Source organism: Bos javanicus, chromosome 15 (assembly GCF_032452875.1).
Source record: "Bos javanicus breed banteng chromosome 15, ARS-OSU_banteng_1.0, whole genome shotgun sequence".
Lineage (NCBI taxonomy): Eukaryota > Metazoa > Chordata > Mammalia > Artiodactyla > Bovidae > Bos > Bos javanicus.
The window spans coordinates 43707995-43728627 of NC_083882.1; the positions used below are offsets into that span (position 1 = coordinate 43707995).

The following is a 20633-nucleotide window of genomic DNA, read 5'->3' on the forward strand; positions in this document are numbered from 1 at the left end:
ACTCTAGCCAGGCAACCAATCATTGTACAGTCACTCTACTCTGGGCAGCCACATCTTACATTCTAGAACAGGTATGTCTAATATAAACATTAAATTTCCTAGTAACTACATTTAAGAAGTAAAAATAAAAAGTGAAATTGTTTTAATGTTTTATTTAACCTAATGCATCTAAAATATTTCAACCTAAATATAAAAACATTGGCTTTATGGTTAACATGAGATATTTTAATATGGTTTTTATGTTAAATCTTTGAAATTCAGTACATTTTTACACTTATAGTGTATCCCAATTCCAGTCAGTCACACTTCAGGTGCTCAGTCGCCACCTGGGGCTAGTGGCTACAATGTCAGTCATTGTAACTCTAAAATTCTGCCCAGACTGAGTGTACTTGCTGAGGCAGTACTATATATTCCTCTAGATCTCTGTGCCCCCAGTCAGGGCCCTGAGAACAAATTTGAAGAAGCGAAGGCCTCTGAGGTTTCAGAAAAGAGTAAAAGCACTCCTTCAGATCCAGACCTAGACAGCTAACCCTAAACTGATCCCAAACTTGCTGATGAGATTGCTTTTAGCAATCACGAATCCATAAGTGCATTACAGTCAGACACATTTGACACTGGCCAGTAGGCTACCCGCTAAGAAAATCTGACAACGAAACTGACAGGGCAGCCTGGAGGGGCCTTGGTGAAAGGTCATCTAGTCCTGCCATTTGGGACTGAAAGGGTCTAAAAATACTTGGCATAATATCAGACACCTTCTTGTGTTAGTCTAGCAGCAACAAGAATCACATGTGAGAAAAAATACTGAGAAAATTCAATCTATTAAAGCATTTCCACAAACTAGGAAAAGACCACTTTTAAGTTTTGCTTAGAGAAAGAAACACGGGTATTCCATGAAAGCAAAATTTGAAATCAACATATAAGAGTTCAATCCCCTCATACTAAGCCCAGAAAAAGGAAGTGTTTGGCCCAAGATCTTTACTATGCCCTTTCCACTACTAACTGAAAAATATTTTAATTGGAGAGACTGTACCATCTCCAGGGTTCTCCCAAATTATCCTTCAGGATGACCCGCTCTGGGAAAGATCATCAGCGGTCCCCCAGTTTTGAGTTAGGAGCCAGCCGCCCTGAACAGGATTGTAGCACCGTGATTCCCTATCTTCTGAAATCTTGGGCGGAGGCGGCTACTAGGGTAATTCTTTCGCCAACTCCACACCTTCCGGAGCCTGGCCTGGCCCGGCCCAGCCCCTCTGCTGTTGCCCAGTTCCTGGCGGCAGGCCGGGCCTAAGCGGTCAGCCCCCAGCGGAAGGGCAGCGAAGAGCCCCCAACGGAGGCCACACCCACGAAGGCAGCTCACAGATTGTTAGCAGCCTCCCCGGGAACGGTTTCCGGGAGGCGAGTGGGCCGCAGGTCAGTACCAAAGTGCCGGAGAGGACCCCTCGACCCTCTAACTGCGGGTGGGCTTCTGGGGAAGGGATGGCTCGGTCGGTATCATACCTGTTCCCAAGCTTAGCACCCACCCCGCCTGCGCCGGCCGGGACGGGCCGCCTCTCAGCAATTCCTGAGGCTGGGGCTCACTCCGTCCTCCTAAGGCTGGCAACGAACGGCTCCGGCCTCGCAGGGGTCACTCCAGTGAACCCCGGGCTTGCTAGGGGATCTGACAGCCCGGGCTTTCTGCGGGGGGTGGGCGCGAGAGGGGGGGGTCTCCCTGGATGGAAGGACCTCCCAGCTCACTGGTGGTCCGCTGCCCAGCTGCCTCTGTGCCGGGGAAAGACATCCTAGCGCCTCGAAGCTCCGCCGAGCGCAGGTTGTGCCCGCGACAGGCCGCCTAAGCTTCTAGGGCACGCTGCAGCCTCCCGGCCTCCGCACCGGGAACCGTTTCCGGGTCGAATGCTTTTTGTAGCTGACCCGGCGCGGCCCGTGACGCGAGGGCCCAGACGGAAGTGCGGGCGGAGGAGCCCGAGCCGGAGCCCGGCCGGGAGCTGGTCTCGGGGGCTCCGGCTGTGGCGACTGCTGGGCCTGGCCGCGATGGCGACTCTGTGGGCCGGCCTCCTTCGTCTCGCCTCCATGCTCAGCTTGTCCTGCCTGGCACTCTCGGTGCTGCTGCTGGTGCAGTTGTCAGACGCCGCCAAGGTGAGTCCCTCCCAGCCTTTGCTTCAGACTGGCGCTCCTCCGCTGCCTCCGGCCTTGTCCACCTGAGCCCCACCCCAGTCCTCCGCCAGCCCTGCCAGCCCGATTCCTGGCGTCACAGCCCCGGCAGACCCCCGCCCGAAACACTCCGGACAGCCGGATGGCATTCCCGCCCTCCAGCCCTGACAGCCGGACAGCCCCCGCCCTCACCCCCTCCCACCTCCGGCGCTGACACCCGACCCCGCCCCATTGGTCCAGACGGGGCCCGGACAGCATGTCCGGCTCCTTAAATTTCCCTTCCCAGCCCCGACAGGACCCACCTCCAACTTTACAGCCTTTCCAACTCTGAGAGCTTTTAACTTGAGCTTTACACTTAAGCTCTGACAGTCTACCGTCCCCCTTCACCAGCCTCACGAACCACCCTCCGAAATTCCCCAAGCCCGTATAGGAAGCCCCCAGCTCACAGGTGTCTTACCTCTTAGGAACTAACTCCTCTCAACTCATCCCTGAACAGATTCCCTTCCCACTGTAGGAACTTGCCTCTCCTGGCAGCCTTCTTTCTCAAAAGGAAGGACCTACAGAGTCTCTCACCGGCCTCATATCCTCACCTCACTCCCTCCAGGATCTCCTAGCCCCTTTTTTGCCTTCTCTTTTCTTGATTATTTAGTGGGTAAGGGAGGATCCAAACTATAGGAGAGGTGAAGTTGTGGCCTTCTTCCCTGCTCCATTTCTTGGCCTTTCTCATCCCCTTGGTTTCTGACGCTCATAGCAGTAAGCGGCAGCAGCAGTGGCTGGAAGCCAGATCTTAGTTTCACAGATGGGGAGTCCTAACCACTGGACCACAGGAGCCAACAGTTAGGGCTAGGGTCCCTAGTCATACCTGTCTAGTCAAGAACGAAAGCAGGCAAGGAGGCAGAAGGTAAAGAGTAAAGTAAAAAGTTTATTGAAAAGAAAAGTACATGCGGAAAGGCTCATGGGCAAGCTCAGAGAGTCGAGCTTTTGGGAAATTTAAATCCTTTGTAAAGGGGCAGTTTTCCGGGTCTTCTTCCCTCGGCCAGCCACCTTGCTTTGTTGGCCCACCCCCACCCCCGGTTAATTTGTCTCAGGACCCTCCCTGGGGGTGTGCACGCATACCATAGCCAAGATGGATCTGAAAGTGACGGCTTCTGGGAGGAGCAAGACTGATTATGGCCTGAAATTATCCTCTGACTTTTGATTCCAAGGAGCCTTTCTGTGCATGTGTAGTATCTCCCGTATCAGACAGGATTTGTTCCTTACTTTGTCCTTGCCATGATTAGTCCCTTCAGGTAAGAGACAAAGACTGGCTATTTACCCTGTTTTTGTTGGCTGTAAATTCCTCAACTGGAGCCCACCTGTATCTTATCTCAAAAAATGCAAAGAGGACGGTTGTTGTTGAGTCGCTCAGTCATGTCTGACTCTGCCACCTCATGGACTACAGCACACCAGGCTTCCTTGTCCTTCACCATCTCCCGGAGCTTACTCAAACTCTTATCCATTGATGCCATCCAACCATCTCATCCTCTGTCCTCCCCTTCATTTCCTGCCTTCAATCTTTCCCAGCATCAGGGTCTTTTCTAATGAGTCAGTTCTTTGCATCAGGTGGCCAAAGTATTAGAGCTTCAGCTTCAGCATCAGTCTTTCCAATGAATATTCAGGATTTATTTCCTTTAGGATTAACTAATTTGATCTCCTTACAGTCCAAAGGACTCTCAAGAGTCTTCTCCAACACCACAGTTCAGAAGCATCAATTCTTCAGCATTCAGCCTTCTCTATGGTCCAACTCTCACATCCATACATGACTACTGGAAAAACCATAGCCTTGACTAACAGACCTTTGTCGGCAAAGTAATGTCTCTGCTTTTTAATACGCTATTTAGGTTTGTCATAGCTTTTCTTCCAAGGAGCCAATGTCTTTTAATTTCGTGGCTGCCGTCACCATCTGAGGAGGTGACTAATAGTAAATTTCCAACCTGGAACCCATCTATCTCTTACTTTACCCTCATGCTGCTCTCTAGTCCCCTTCATGCCCATACCCTCCAGACCTGCCCTGTGCTTCCTCCTTGATGAGATGGCTCATTACTGGAGGAAACAGAAGGCATTCACATTAATATGATGGGAAAAGAGAATGACATTTGCATTTTTTAAATTGGAGCTTTACTCTATAATACCTTTAAATACAGGGGCTAGGAAAGATGAGTGACAGGCATACAGATGGGGAGGTTTGGTCAGGGATTCTGTTTTTTTATTGAAATATTTATAATGCTGTGTTAGTTTCAAGTGTACAGAAAATAACTCAGGTTCGTTTTCATTATAGGTTATTATAGCAGATCCTTGTTGTTTATGTCAAGGTTTCTTTTTGAAATCTTCCCCAGTTCCCTTCAGAAAAAGGGACAGCATCAAGTCTCCTGATTTTCAAAACTGATGGCACCTTCTGCATATCTGCTGTCATCGCTTTAAGTGGTATATTACTGTAACCATGTATTTGTCAGTCTTCTTTACTTGGGTGTGTCCTAATTGTGGGCAGGAACCATGTCTTAGACGTATCTGAATCCACCTCATTTCGCTCAAGTTCTGGCATAGGACAAATGCTAAGTAGCTGCTGAATGAGTAAATGACTTAACAACTCTGCCAGACATACCACTATATATAGGAGTTCTGGGCTGGGTCCTCTGGAGACTAATGAGCCACTGCCTTCCTTCTGAGATTAGTTCCCCTTTGCTGAGAAAGCATCTCCTACTCCTTCTATTCATAAATGTAGTCACCTCTTCTTCACTTCTTCAAACTTGCTTTTTCAGTAGTTGTCCTCTGTCTCCCAGGGATTAGAAGCAAAGTTTCCTGGGAAGAGTATACCAAACTGGTCTCAGCTACATTCAAGCTACTTCCTTTATGTACTTCCTTTTTTGTTGTAGCTGAGTGCCTCTAAAACTTCATCCCTTCTTTAGAAGTCTGGCCCAACTCACTTTATGCATATCAGTGCCTTTATACCAAAGGGTGGAAGGATGATGGGTAGAATTGTGACTTGTTCTGCAATTTTTAGTTTGATATTTCCTAATCCTTCGGTAATCAACATTCTTATTTGCAGGCACAGCTGTCCATCTACTGTGTCTTCCTACTGGCAGATAGATGATGATAATGTTAGCACAATTTTGTCACGTGACTGAAAAATGTGATTAAACCACAGATACTAGGTATTATTTCAAAATAATTTTATGTATTATATAATTATTCATGAGCATTGCCAATGGTTTTTAAAAAATTTGTATCTCTTAAAGTTATTGAAAAATTTAAATGAATAGTTTTAGAATACTTGACAGGGGATGCTTAACAAAATGTGTAAGTTGCAGTTTCTAAAAATATTGATGATAAACTGTCAACAAGCTATACTAAGTTTCTATTTTGTTACAGAATTCTGAGGATGTCCGATGTAAATGTATCTGTCCTCCCTATAAAGATAATTCTGGGCATATTTATAATAAGAATATATCCCAAAAAGACTGGTAAGTATTCTGTGTTACTGAATTACCTGTTGCATTTCTTTCTTTGGTTGTCACTGTTAGCACTGGATATTCATCCAATGTATTGTTTTCTTTTTAAGTATTTATTTTTAAGCAAAAGTGTTGAATTCCATTTCCATTTGAAAAAATGAGAGTAAGACCCTGAGTGTATCAAGTAAGTCTAAACAAATGTAGCCAAAAGCCCCAGGCAGGGAGGGTTTTACATTGGGGTGGGGCTGAGTTTGTGGCACCTGAACTCCCCATAGCTATCCTTCTTTCTGTGTGCCCTTAAATTTAGGCCCTTCTTGCTTCTCAGTTGAATGTAAGCAAGCCTCATTTATCTGGGTTATAATACAGATATATACAAGATATAATACAATATAATATAAGTTTTTATAACTTGTAGGTTTTGATGCTATATTGTCAGATATAGGAGACTATGTTTAAAAGTGTCAGAAGGCTCAGGAAGGAGTGGGAATGAGCCATAGATACCAGAGTTTACCAATTGGTGGGCCAATAGGTTATAGACATGCCAAGTCATTGATCCCTTCAACCCTTGGTATATAATCTGGCAAGGACTGGGATCCTGACTGGTTTGTCACCAGCAGTCTTCTCTGTTTATCCCAGTGAACCTTACAAATGATAGCTTTTTCTACACGTGCTGTAAAATGATTGGGAAGCAGTCATTTAAGGATAGGTGGGCTCCTTACCCTGGACTGGGACATTTTATGGTTTGCAATGGAAGACTGCCAGGATAGGCATAGAAGAAAAATAGCTCCAGATGTTACAATACTGGTAACATGTACCTGATTTCACAGTGAAATAGACCAAAAAGTTTGAAAGCAGAATTAAATTCATTCGGTTACAATATTCCAAGCTGACTTTGAATAAGAAAATGCAGACTTTGAACATGTTTAGCTTTTTGATACCGTTGTCTATTTTTCCCATAAAATTCAGTTTGTAAGTTCCCATTTAAGTTTAATCTGACATTTGGTAAGTGTGTTCTTGAGAACTTCTGTGTTCCACTTTAAACTGTCTTGTATTACAAAGTGATAATGGCTGTTCTTTTAAGTATTATATCCGCAAGTTATTTTATTCCTGTAAATTTCCCAAATGTATTGAGCACTTACAATTAGTTTACTCTGTTATCAGTAATAGAGTATGACACTTGTTACTTGAGTGGCAAATGAACTCATTGTTCAAGTGTTTAGCTCTAATCTTTTCACGGACTTTTTGTTACTCCAGGTTTACAGAGAGTAAAGCGTCTGCCTGCGATGCGGGAGAACCGGGTTCGATCCCCGGGTCGGGAAGATTCCCCTGGAGAAGGAAATGGCAACCCACTCCAGTACTCTTGCCTAGAAAATTCCATGGATGGAGGAGCCTAGTGGGCTACAGTCATGGGGTCGCAAAGAGTTGGACACGACTGAGTGACTTCACTCACTCACTCTCACATGTCATTTATCCCTGGTTACTGGTGAAAACCAGTTCCCTGGTGGCTCAGAGGTTAAAGTGTCTGCCTGGAATGCAGGAGACCTGGGTTCGATCCCTGGATCAGGAAGATCCCCTGGGGAAGGAAATGGCAACCCACTCCAATACTCTTGCCTGGAGAATCCCATGGAGGGAGGAGCCTGGTAGGCTGCAGTCCATGGGGTCTCAAAGAGTCGGACATGACTGAGCGACTTCACTTCACTGGTGAAAATAGGGAGCTTTGAAAATAAACAGCTAAAAACAAGGCTTGCTTTGGAATTTTTCTTCCTTCTCACTCTTGTTTCCTGTCTGCAGCTTAGCCTTTTACTCTGATTGGGTTCACAGATGTCACTGAAAGTTTTTAACTGGCTTTAGAAGGGTACACAAGTTATGATTAATCAAGATGTTATAGTCTTCCGAGGCTTCCAGTATTTTATGTGACTTTATGTATGTGTGTGTGTGTGTGTGTGTATATATATGTGTATGTATATATATATATATATATATATATGGGCATCTTATCTGACACTATATATATATATACACACACACACACACACACATATATATATAAGTGAAAGTATTAATAGCTCAGTCATGCCTGACTCTTTGCGACCCCATGGACTGTAGCCTGCCAGGCTCCTCTGTCCATGGAATTCTCCAGGCAAGAATACTGGAGTGCCTTGCCATTCCCTTCTTCAGGGTATCTTCCCAACCCAGGGATCGAACCCAGGTCTCCTGCATTGCAAGCAGTTAGGTTTACCACTGAGCCACCAGGAAATACCAGTATTTCCCTCCTGGTAAATGTAATGTATTTACTTCCTGGTAAATATACCTATATATATTTACCTCCTGGCCTCCATTTTGTCCAGTTGTCAGCTTTAATTTTTCATTGACCTATGCTGCTGCTGCTGCTAAGTCGCTTCAGTCGTGTCTGACTTTGTGCGACCCTATAGACGGCAGCCCACCAGGCTCCGCCATCCCTGGGATTCTCCAGGCAAGAACACTGGAGTGGGTTGCCATTTCCTTCTCCAATGCACGAAAGTGAAGTTGATCAGTCGTGTCCGACTGTTAGCGACCCCATGGACTGCAGCCTACCAGCCTCCCCCACCCATGGGATTTTCCAGGCAAGAGTACTGGAGTGGGTTGACATTGCCTTCTCCATCACTGACCTACACTGTCTAGCTTAAGAAAAGTTTGAGATCCCTGGTTTATGTTGGGGTGCGATTCGAAGCTGATAATGTCCTCCTTTTGGCACTAGGGGGAGGTGTTGCCTAGTTCCTAAAGTGGCTGTAGTTAAGAGTAATAAGAGTTATGTATTTGGGTTCTGTGTTTACAATGACTGGCTAGACAGAACCAAACTTCCTGTTTCCTTTCCCATCCTCCACAGCACTCAGAATCTCTTTGTTATTAACTGTATTTGTACTTCCAAAGAAATACTCAATACTTAGATTCCCAAGTAATTCTTAAGTATTGTGACTAAGGCTTCTGAAGCTGATCTAGGAAACTAAATAGGAGATAAATCTCATTTTCCTGAGGTTCAAAGAAATATGGGTGGGGTGAGGTGGGGGGAACTGTTAGGTGTAATTAGCTATTCATATACCACACTGTGGCAGTTTATTATTGTTGGTTAATTCATAAAAGAATTAATCTCGTATGCAAGAATACTGGAGTGGGCTGCCATTTCCTTCTCCAGGGGATCTTCCCAACCCAGGGATCGAACCCAGGTGTCCTGCATTGCAGACAGATGCTTTACCATCTGAGCCACCAGGGAAGCCTGAATAATAGTCCAGGTCACCTTAAATCATTTAAAGCAAGACAGAAATATAGCTGTCCTAGGAGGCAGGAGCCTTTTATTCCAGTCCTTTTAGCTGTTCATGTAGTCTGACCTCATGCAGGTGAGCTCTCTGAGAGTTCTGGGCTACATGCCCTCTGTGGTTCTGAGCTAGATAACCCCTGCAGTGGGATTTAGCTTCCTCTGTCTGTTTTATGCCTGCATCCAGCTGGATGCATTTCTGGTCTTCAGTACGTTTGGAACAGATACGACACACCTGTATAGTATAAGTTTGGGACCTTACTCTTGTTTGAAATTCTGCCAGTTGAGACTTACTTTTTCATTACTACCTTTGTTAAAATTAAAAAACCTGTTAAGGAAAACTGACGGAACTTTTATCAGTTATGCCGTTTTGAGTTTTCTTTCTTCTACCACAGTTCACAGGGAACAGAACACAAAAAAGTATGTTCTGATAGGGCAAAAGGAAAGAATCAGCCTGGAGCATTGGGTGCTGCCAAGAAGGTGGGTAGAGTGAGACAGACAGGAAGCCTGAATGAGACAGGATGCTGTAGTGGTTCTTAAGGCAGCCAAAATTGCCTAAGGGACAGATGACGAGAGGGGCCGGCAGGAGGACGGGAGAGCTTTGCCTACCTTTGCTGAAGGGGATCAGAGTAGTGGGCTCTTAATAGCTGTGAAGAGTAAGAATTTAATTATTTCCTAGAATTGACAGACTTCTAGAAAATAAGATTTTCTGAGTAGAATTGCTTTTCCATAAGCCATAAATGGCAAATGGGGAGAAGATAAACAACACCCAACAACAAAAACATTCAGCCTTTTATTATTATTTATGTACTGTTGCCAGGTAATGTTTTCATTTTTAAATATTTTTGTTGTCCTAAACCTACTTCTTCATGCTTTTTAAATAGACTCCTTAAGAAAAGTAATTGTTTCTTACTCTAGTGTTCAGTTTTCAGAGTTTCATAATTTACCATCTGTTAGGTGTGATTAGCCATTCATATACCATATGTGGCAGTTCAAATAATGTTAGTTAATTTGTAAAAGAGGTAATCGTGTTTGAATAATGCTCCAGATCACCTTAAATCAGTTTAGCAGTTTTACTTGCTAAATGAACAAGTCTAAATATGACTTTATCTGCTAAGTAGCTTTCAGTCCCATTTGGGATTTTTAAGTGCATTTTTTTAACTGTGAATAGCACTTTTGAAAAATAGCTGCTACATATGTGTCTTTATGGTTGATGGCACGCAACTCCAGTACTCTTGCCTGGAAAATCCCATGAACGGAGGAGCCTGGTAGGCTGCAGTCCTTGGGGTTGCTGAGGGTCAGACACGACTGAGCGACTTCACTTTCACTTTTCACTTTCATGCATTGGAGAAGGAAATGGCAACCCACTCCAGTGTTCTTGCCTGGAGAATCCCAGGGACAGGGGAGCCTGGTGGGCTGCTGTCTATGGGGTCGCACAGAATCAGACACAACTGAAGTGACTTAGCATAGCATAGCATGGTTGGATCATTGAAAAAGCAAGAGAGTTCCAGAAAAACATCTACTTCTGCTTTATTGACTATGCCAAAGCCTCTGACTGTGTGATCACAACAAACTGTGGAAAAATTCTTCAAGAGATGGGAATACCAGAACACCTGACCTGCCTCCTGAGAAATATGTGTGCAGATTAGGAAGCAACAGTTAGAACTGGACATGGAACAACAGTTCCAAATTGGTAAAGGAGTACGTCAAGGCTGTATATTGTCACCCTGCTTATTTAACTTCTGTGCAGAGTACATCGTGCAGAATGGCGGGCTGGATGAAGCACAAGCCGGAATCAAGATTGCCAGGAGAAATATCAATAACCTCAGATATGCAGATGACACCACCCTTATGGCAGAAAGCAAAGAAGACCCTCTCTGCTTTGCTAAAGAGCCTCTTGATGAAAGTGAAAGAGGAGAGTGAAATAGTTGGCTTAAAACTCACATCCAGAAAACTTAAATTCAAGGCATCTGGTACCATCACTTCATGGCAAATAAATGGGGAGACAATGGAAACAGTGACAGACTTTGTTTTGGGGGGCTCCAAAATCACTACAGATGGTGACTGCAGCCATGAAATTAAAAGATGCTTGCTCCTTGGAAGAAAAGCTATGACCAATCTAAAAAGCATAGTAAAAAGCAGAGACGTTACTTTGCCAACAAAGATCCATCTAGTCAAAGCTTTGGTTTTTCAGTAGTCAGTATGGATGTGAGAGTTGGACCATAAAGCTGAGCACCAAAGGATTGATGCTTTTGAACTGTGGTGTTGGAGAAGACTCTTGAGAGTCCCTTGGACTGTAAGGAGATCCAACCAGTTCATCCTAAAGGAAATCAGTCCTGAATATTCATTGGGAGGACTGATGTTGAAGCTGAAACTCTTAATACTTTGGTCACCTGTTGTGAAGAACTGACTCATTGGAAAAGACCCTGATGCTGGGAAAGATTGAAGGCGGGAGGAGAAGGGGATGACAGAGGATGAGATGGTTGGATGGCACCACCGACTCAATGGACATGAGTTTGAGTAAGCTCCAGGAATTGGTGATGGACAGGGAGGCCTGCGGTGCTGCAGTCCATGGGGTCACAAAGAGTCAGACACAACTGAGCAACTGAACCGAACGGTTTATTCGACTGTTGTGTGCTCAGTCATGTCTGACTCTTTGTGACCCCATAGACCAGAGCCTGCCGGGCTTCTCTGTCCATGGGATTCTCCAGGCAAGAATACTAGAGTGGATTGCCATTTCCTTCTCCATCTTGGACTGTTAGATCTTACCAAATTGCTAATATTGAGAGGAAATTATTTCACTTCCCTTACCAATTATGTGTTCCTTATTTATTTCATTGGGTAAGCTCAGTGATTATCCTGGATTTCAGGAAAATTTTGATCAGTGTGAGTAGAAAATCCAGTTAGATTTAGACCGTATTTTATCTTTCTTTTTTTTCAGTGATTGCCTTCATGTTGTGGATCCCATGCCTGTGCGGGGTCCTGACGTAGAAGCATACTGTCTACGCTGTGAATGCAAATATGAAGAAAGAAGTTCTGTTACAATCAAGGTAAGAAAAGAAAAAAAATCCATCTTTTCTGCTTCTGAAACAGTTTTTGATGGTATCTAAACAGGAAAGAAAATGTTGGACATTGGAATTCTATTTAGTTATCTAAACTATTGCTCTTCCATCCTCTTCTCCAGTACCCTCTTACCTACTTCTTCCTTATCCCCAGCCCCCACTTTGAAAGGAGTAATAAGCCTACTCTCTACCTGTCTCATTGAGATGCTTTGTAGATTAATTAAGACACCTTAGATGGTTGTGATAATGTGAAATGGCACAAAGAAGCCCTGTGTGTAATTAGCATTTCCCAAAAAGACATTCCAGCTTCTCCTTGGTCCACGAATGCCAAAGATTAGTGAGAAAGCAGCATAATTAGACCTTCTTCCTGCCCTCTCAACTCTTAGAAAAAGTTACATATTTTAATGACTACACTATCCTAGAAACATCATGGCTGGATTTTAAGATTTTCTTTCTCAATCTCTTATAGGAAATGGAATGTAGATCACTTTTACCTCAATTTGGACCTCTAATGAGTTCAATTACTCTATTATGGTAGCTAGTAGTTCTTTTCCCCAGTTTTAATATGGGGTCCCCATTTCTGTTCCACAAAAAAGGCTTCAGGGGAGTCTGAAGTGGCCAGCTGTGCCAGTTGCAGAATTCCTGTTGTGGTTGACCATGCCATATGGATGCCAGTAGACCATCCAGCTTCTACTCCAGCAGGATGCCTCCCTGTAGAGAAATCATCATAAACTTTATTATTTTTTAACAAAATTTTAATGTATAATTTGCATCCTCAAATGTCACTCATATTAAGTGTACAGTTTTATAAATTTTAGCAAATTGAAATCCATTTTTTAAAATCCAGTTTTAGAACATTCCCATTACTCCCAAAAGATCCCTGATGCCCATTTATCATTGATCCCATGCCTACCTCCAGCCCTGAAATTGAAGTGAAAGTGTTAGTCCCTCAGTTGTGTCTGACTCTGCGTCTCTGTGGACTGTAGCCCGCCAGGCTCCTCAGTCCACGTGATTCTCTAGGCAGGAATACTGGAGCGGGTTCCCTTCTCCAGGAGATCTTCCCGACCTAAGGATTCAACCTGGGTCTCTTGCATTGCCGGTTGATTCTTTACCATCTGAGCCACCAGAGAAGCCCACCCTCAGCCCTGGATAATTACTGTTCTGCTTTGTATGTCTAGATCTGGACATTTCATATAAATAGAATCAGAAAATGTGTGCTTTTCTACGACTGGTTTCTTTCACACAGCATAATGTTTTTGAGGTTTATTCATGCTATAGCATGTATCAGTACTTAATTACTTCTTATTACTGAATAGCATTCTGCTACATGAATATACCACATTTTCTTTTTCTTTTTCCATTCATCAGTTGATGGACATTTAGATTATTTCCAGGTTTTTATTCTTAGGAATAATGCTGTTATGAATATCAGTGTATATGCTTTGGATATATGTTTTCCTTTCCCTCAGGTAGATTCCTAAAAGAGGTAAGTTTATATTTAACTTTTTAAGAGTCTGCCAGACTGTATTCTAAAATAGCTGTACCATTTTACATTCTTAACCAGCGATGTATGAGGGTTCAGTTTCTGTACATCCTCACTAACATTTGGTATTGTCTGTCTTTAACTGTAGCCGTTCTAGTGGGAGGTGTCACACTCTGCTGCTTGACACCCCACAAATTAAGATCGCAAGAAAATCTTGTGCCTAAAATGTACTTTTGTATGTCTGAATTGATCTAAAACAGTATGCTGGTATGCTGTTGAAATTCATCTAAGTTGCATTTTCTGTTAGGATTCCTAATGCAACGGTCTGTACTGCAGTGCTGTTGGATCTAGGACACTGTATTCAGGTGAAAAAGGAAAACTGCTTTGCTGGCGGTGGTAGCAGTGATTAGTAGTAGGTGGAGAGGCCTCAAAGACAAAAAAATGCTTTTTTCCTCTTTTTCTATAAAGAATACTTTGGTGAAGAGTTGAGTTTGTTTCTTATGTTGGAATCTGGTTTGTATAGAAATCCTGTGTGCTTAACAGATGGGTCAGTCTTGACTATGGCTTTAGTATTATTATACAAAATTCTGATTTCTTGGCTTGAATAGAGATGCAACTTATTTTGAATTTCCTTTAGGTTACCATTATAATTTATCTCTCCATTTTGGGCCTTCTACTTCTGTACATGGTATATCTTACTCTGGTTGAGCCCATACTGAAGAGACGCCTGTTTGGACACTCACAGTTGATACAGAGCGATGATGATGTTGGGGTAAGTTCTTAGCGTGCCCTCACTGTTAAGTCTCTGTCATCTGTTAAGTCTCATGCCAGGCTCTGTCATCACCTGATGTAAAGTGCAGGTGAAGAGTAGTTCCGTATAAACATCCATGTGCTGGAGCACATCCTCAACCAGAGAAACCAAAGGTGGGTCTAATATGAATGTGTCTCTACGAGGAAATTGTTCTGTAAAGCCGTAAATATGGTGGCTTGGACGGATGATCCTTGGTGAGTGCGCTGTACAAGGCTTTGTTTTCTGTATCAGGGGCACAGTTTTCATCACCTTTTCCTGTTTATGTTGAGGAAAGCATCTGAGATAGTTTTCTCCCCAGGCTCCAACCTAAACTACCACCTTTCCTGTCAACATCACCAAATATTTTGAAAGGCAAAGAAGCTTTAGTTTAGGGAAGCATGAAAACCATGATGTTCTTTACTTAATGAAGAGCAGCTTGATAACTTGCTGATGTTTTGTATTTCCTATTTTACTCCTTCTTTAAATAATCTGTGGTCTTGAACTCTAGAGAAAAATAAAACCATCACTCCTGATTCTCTTCCTATCTTTAAAGCACATTCAGATTTGTATATATAATTAATATTATATCACTCAAAACTACTGAGAAATTGACATAGTCCATAATTTGTTATTTAGTATGTCTTTATCATTATTTGGGTTTCCAAATTTTCCACTATTCCATCATTATATTTATATATATAATATTTTTTAGAAAATTATGTTGTATTTTGGATTACTTTATTAAACTATGTTTCTTAAAGTGGATAAAATTTAGTAGAGTTTCAGGAATCAATTTCAAAAGCCAAAGCCAGAGTGAACCCTTGCCAACCACAGTCAAAGTCCTTTTACTCTGAAACAGCTTGTGGGCCCATTGGTAAAAGATGAGAAAGGATATCCCAACTGAATGGCTCAAGTTATAACTACAAACAGAGCCTGCTTGTTTCATGAATATCAATCATGAATACTCAATTTATTTGAGCAAGATTTCATTTTTGTTTTGTGAAGAGCTTTCATAGAAACACCTCTGTTTGCCTCTTTTCCCCCTTGCATCCTTTATTAATTCAACCAATACATAATGAGTAACTTTTCCGTATCAGGAAGCATTAGAGTCTCAAATACTGTTCTCATATAATTTTCATTTCACATATGATGTTTCCCATTGACGTTTTGGGTCAGATGAATGTTGTATTCACTGTATGATATCTAATGGCATCGCTGACCTCTACCCACTAGAAACAAGTATCACCCCTTATCCCAATCCTGACAATCAAAAATGTTCACAGACAGTGCCAGATGTTCCTGGGGGTCAAAATCACCCTCAGTTGAGAACTAACATATAAAAATGTTATGTCCAAGACCACACAAACCACTTCATTATAGGTGCATAGATAAAAGCTCTGACTTATATACATTGCTTATAGCATTAAATATCAGGTTCCTGATTTTAGGAATAGACAATATTAGGGCTTCCTTGGTGGCTTAGATGGTAAAGAGTCTGTCTGCAATGCAGGAGACCTAGGTTTGATCCCTGGGTCGGGAAGATCCCCTGGAGAAGGGAATGGCAACCCACTCCAGTATTCTTGCCTGGAGAATTCCATGGACAGAGGAGCCTGGCAAGGTATATAGTTCATGGAGTTGCAAAGAGCTGGACATGACTGAGTGACTAACACTGTCACTGTCAATATTAATTTAATACACAGAACATAAAATAAATGGACACACAAATGTGTAGATGAAAACATGTAGGAAAGGCATTTGATTGATGGGGCCTTGTGCTTAGTAACCATTTTGTTCACCGGGGATTGATCCTACGTACGTGTCAACCATATAAGAACATTGTCTTTAGAGGCCTGGCTGACTTTTGGATATCTGTTAAATTGATTCTGCATAGAGAGAGGTTTTCTAAACAGAGCAATGAATGTATGATAACAACTCTGTACAATAAGAAGTTGAATTTAAATTCCTACAATTGTTGCTAATCCAAGATGAGAGTTCTTCACTCTTGCTGTGCCTTTAAACATGCTTTTGTTAAATCCTCAGTTAAATTCTGTTTTATTTTTTTCCATGTTTGTTGGGTGTAGAGCACTTTGAATCAGAGAGCACAAATAGTTAAGACGTTCACTGCAAGTCGTCACAATATTTACTGTATCATATATCCATGACACACCATTACTGTTATCAAAGCATTACGTTAAAACATGTTTTGAATTTATTGTAATTTTATCCGGTGTAAAAAGAGCAAATATATATAAAGGGTAAACCTCTGTGTGTGTTCTCCCGGCATACATGAGCACGAGCAGCTAGTTCAATCTTGTTCTGATGGAGAATAGACCAAAAGGATTAACTGGTTTGTTTAGTCCTTTAATTTGTTTCTTAAGAAGATGTTTCTCCCCTTACCTTGAAGAGTAGATAAAAAGACTATGAAATTGAGAAGTACTCTGCTGGTAAAGCACATCCCTCTTCCCAGTCCTGTTTATGCCAAAACAAACCAACAGTAACGGTAATAATGTTTTATATACAAGTTCATTAAAGCACTGTGTTCGTATAGTATAGTGCCATTTTAATCTCCCTGAACAAACTCTGTATGTTGACAAGATATGACACCAGGTCAAGGTTAAGGGAGCTACGACTTGTGTTTGTGCTTATTTATTAGATGACCTTGGATTGGTTTACTTTTTCATGGGAAATACAATAATCCAACAACAGAATAAAGTAATCCGTCTTCCTTTTTCCTAACCTCTTTTCTTACATCTTTGAAACAGTTGAACTTTATGGAATTGTTTTTGTTATTTTCATTTGTAAGGTTAAAAAAAAGAATGGGGTTTGTACAAGATATTACTTAAATGAAGCGAAAAGTTGAAGCAATTTTGGTAAAGAAGGCAGGGGTAGATTCTTTATAGAAAGCTCTTTGCTGTCTTTGAAATGTTGACATTATATAAATATCTTGCTATAAAAAGAAGACCAAGTGTTAAAACACTGTTTATATATAGTTATATATGTAGTTCTATATATAGTTTTATATATAGTGTTATATATATGTATAGTTATCCAGTTATCTACAGCTTTCCATAGACATGCTGTCTCCTGCCCTGGGTATATAATAGAGCTTTGGCAAACATGCACAAGCAAAACAATATTCTTTTCGAGAGGCCAAGTTTAACAGCACTGACTTGTGACTTATCTTCTGTGTTGGAACATTTAGAAGCTTTGCTTATTCAAGTTCAGGAAAAAGAGATCAAGGAAAAGACAAACAAAAGCAATAAATTAGTACTGAATGCCTTTTGTCATTTGGGCAGCTGTGTTTATATCTTATTCATAGATAGATTAGCATGGTGGTTTCCTGTGTAATGACGACAAACATCAGTGGTATTGGCTCATTTTGACCAGGATAGGTTGGTTTTCTACCTGATACCTGGGTGACCCTGCAGTAGTCTCTCTTCTCAGGCAGCAGCCAACATAGAAGCTACTACGTGTTCAGCAATGAAAGATTCAAGACTTTATCAAACAGAAATGCTGAAGTAATAATCCTTTACTGTCCTTAGCAATCGAGGGTAATTGTAGCACTTGACTTGAGCTATCTCTCTGTCCATTACAGATTGGGGAAGGGGATGGGGAGAATGAAAAAGTTTTAAGTGTATGTGTTGAGAGCATAAGAAGAAATTAAAACCACCCCAGTTGGGACTTCCTGGTGGTCCAGTGGCTAAGACTGCACTCCCAATGCAGGGTATCTGAGTTCAATCCCTGATCAAGGAATTAGATCCCACAGGCTGCAACTAAAGATCTTGCATGCTGCAAATAAGACCTGGGACAGACAAATAATAAAACAAAGTAAGTAAATATATATATAAAAAAAACAACCAACCAAGATAGGATCCAGTCAACTCATCTCCCGGGATGAATGTGGTCCCAAGCTGGCAAGTAACAATTCTAATATATATGAGAGTCAGGATAGGATATTAAAAAGACAGGTCTTTCCTCAGTCACAGATTAGCTGGATGGTATTGAATAAAGCAAGGCAAAGCCCTACTCTGTCTATCTGTAACTTGTGGATATTAACATGCAAATAGATTTTCTTTCCATAGCTCATCAAGAAAGGCTTCTCTAACATAAATGACCACTGTCTTTATATTGGTTCCTCTTTCTTAAGGGAAATGTCTTTGGAAATGGTGACTCATGGGAACATTGCACAGATACCTCCTCATTGCTTGTTTTATTTGAATCACCTATTTCTGTAGTTGAGTTCATCTTGCTTCTGGTATTGAGTGCCTAAGAAGGCTTGGCTAAATTAGATGGTCTGTGTAACAGTCCAGCTGCTCCAGTCTCTGTGGCTGATAACTGCAATTGTACGTGTGTGTTTTACATGGATCATGCCGTCTGATGTTCTCCATTCCTGCACTTTCAGGATCACCAGCCTTTTGCAAATGCCCATGATGTGCTGGCCCGCTCCCGCAGTCGAGCCAACGTACTAAATAAGGTCGAATATGCCCAGCAGCGTTGGAAGCTTCAAGTTCAAGAACAGCGAAAATCCGTCTTTGACCGTCATGTTGTCCTCAGCTAATTGGGAATTGAATTCACGGTGACTAGAAAGAAATGAGGCAGACAATGGGAAAAAGATTGACTGAGTTTTCCTGGGTTTTGTTTTAATACCCTGTTGATTTTGCCAACTCTTGCTAGAAAATTCAAAACTGGAAACAAAAACACGCTTGTTGTTTTCTTTTCTCATTTATGTATTAATCAAGGCATTTTTTTTTAAGCACACACCTCAGACAGTGTCAGCCAATAAATCTTTTCCTATTTGTGACTTTTACTAATAAAAATATGTCTGCCTGTAAATTATCTTGAAGTCCTTTACCTGGAAAAAGCACTCTCTTTTTTTACCACACATTTTTTGACTTGGTTTTCAAGATAATTTTCAGGTAGGGTTTTTGTGTGGTATTTTTTGTTTTTGGCAGAGGAGGGGAGGGATGTGTGGGAAGTGCTTAACAAAACTTTTCTCAAGTCACCTTACTAAACAAACTTTTGGAGATAGACTTTGCTTTTTATTTTCAAGATTCATTTATATTTTGCAGTATGCCAGCCTCATCCGGGAGTTGGTGATAGATAGGGAGGCCTGGCGTGCTGCAGTCCATGGGGTCGCAAAGAGTCGGACACGACTGAGCGACTGAACTGAACTGAGCCTCATCAAAGCGCTAACTTACCTATTTGAATTTTTGCACTGACTGTATTATCTAGACATCTGGTTGGCCTGTGGCTGCACTTTATGGTAAATTAGATCTGAAAATGCACAGTGGCCCTTCACAAAAAACAGATTTTCTTTATGTACTGTGATGTCTGATGCAATGCATCCTAGAACAGACTGGCTGCTCGCTAGTCTAATGACTAAACATGGTCTTGGCGTGTGATCTTTCTCATCTTCTAGTATCTTTAAGGATAAACCCTAAGGACTTGGACACTTGGATGAAGAAAGTTTCTTTTAAACCCAAGCCTCCCTGGATTGATGACATACACATATTTGTCGGCACTTCCATTCAGGTTGAGAGGCAGCTGTTTGGGCTCTGGTGTGTGCGGCTTTGAACTAGGACTGGAGTTCCGGTTGCCTCCCTCTGAAAGGTGTAGCAGTTATTGGATAACTGGCTCTTTTCTTCCTATATCCTCTTTGAAATGTAACAATAAAAATAATTTTTGAAACATCTACCAGTGTATCTATCCCAACTTTTCTCTCCTCCCTCTTTTGCTGTATGATGAACTTGAAGATATAAAGACAAATTATACCCTGTTGAAAGACTTGTTTTATACAGTCTAATCATAAAACAGTGGTACTAAATTATCTCTATGTGCGTGTGTCTGTGGGGAGAGAGAGAACATATGGGTACTTAGATGGGTCTCTGAAAGTACACATATTATTTGGATAAATTGAGGGATTTAAGATGCATGAAGGAGTGCTTGTTTTAAATTCTTGGCAAAGATTAGTATTTACTATTAGAACATTAATTTCATAAGGGTGAGATTTTAGGAGCTATATATGGGGTTTTTGGTTAGTGAAAAACTTTTTAAACTCCAAAATTGAACCTAAAATTATTGATTTTATTGTTAATATTAAAAGATGTAAGTTTAACTACAACCAAATGAAATTTATTCCAGTTTTGCAAGACTTTGAACATTTGAAAATTAATGAAATCCACCACATCAACAGACTAAAGAAGAAAAATGACATGTCTTATCAATAGATTCAGAAACAGCATTTGACAAAATCCAACACCCATTCATGACAAAAACTCTCAGTAAACTAGAAATAGAGGAGAACAAGATAAGGATGTTCTTTCTTACTACTCATTTTCAACATCATACTGTAAACCCTAGCTAATGCAGTAAG

At 41.7% G+C, this 20633-nt stretch overlaps 1 protein-coding gene across 2 annotated transcripts; it reads left to right on the forward strand.

The window, feature by feature from the left end:
• Positions 1-1714: 1714 nt before the first annotated feature.
• Positions 1715-19952, forward strand: TMEM9B (TMEM9 domain family member B). 2 transcript variants are annotated; one of them, XM_061440854.1, is made up of 6 exons: positions 2050-2130; positions 5231-5336; positions 5554-5645; positions 11867-11975; positions 14108-14242; positions 18663-19952. In XM_061440854.1, the coding sequence occupies exons 4-6, from the start codon at positions 11892-11894 to the stop codon at positions 18816-18818; spliced, it is 375 nt and encodes a 124-aa protein (XP_061296838.1). In that variant the 5' UTR covers positions 2050-2130; positions 5231-5336; positions 5554-5645; positions 11867-11891; the 3' UTR covers positions 18819-19952. The 2 variants fall into 2 exon arrangements, with proteins under 2 accessions (XP_061296836.1, XP_061296838.1); XM_061440852.1 differs by lacking the exon at positions 5231-5336 and having other exon boundaries at positions 1715-2130.
• Positions 19953-20633: the final 681 nt, after the last annotated feature.

What these genes read in the sequence shown, in the direction of transcription:
- TMEM9B (XM_061440852.1), top strand. Translation starts at nt 1,888, where the DNA reads ATGCTTTTTGTAGCTGACCCGGCGCGGCCCGTGACGCGAGGGCCCAGA. An exon ending in AGTTGTCAGACGCCGCCAAG is followed by an intron (nt 2,131 to 5,553) that starts GTGAGTCCCTCC and finishes ATTTTGTTACAG; the next exon opens with AATTCTGAGGATGTCCGATG. An exon ending in AGAGCGATGATGATGTTGGG is followed by an intron (nt 14,243 to 18,662) that starts GTAAGTTCTTAG and finishes CTGCACTTTCAG; the next exon opens with GATCACCAGCCTTTTGCAAA.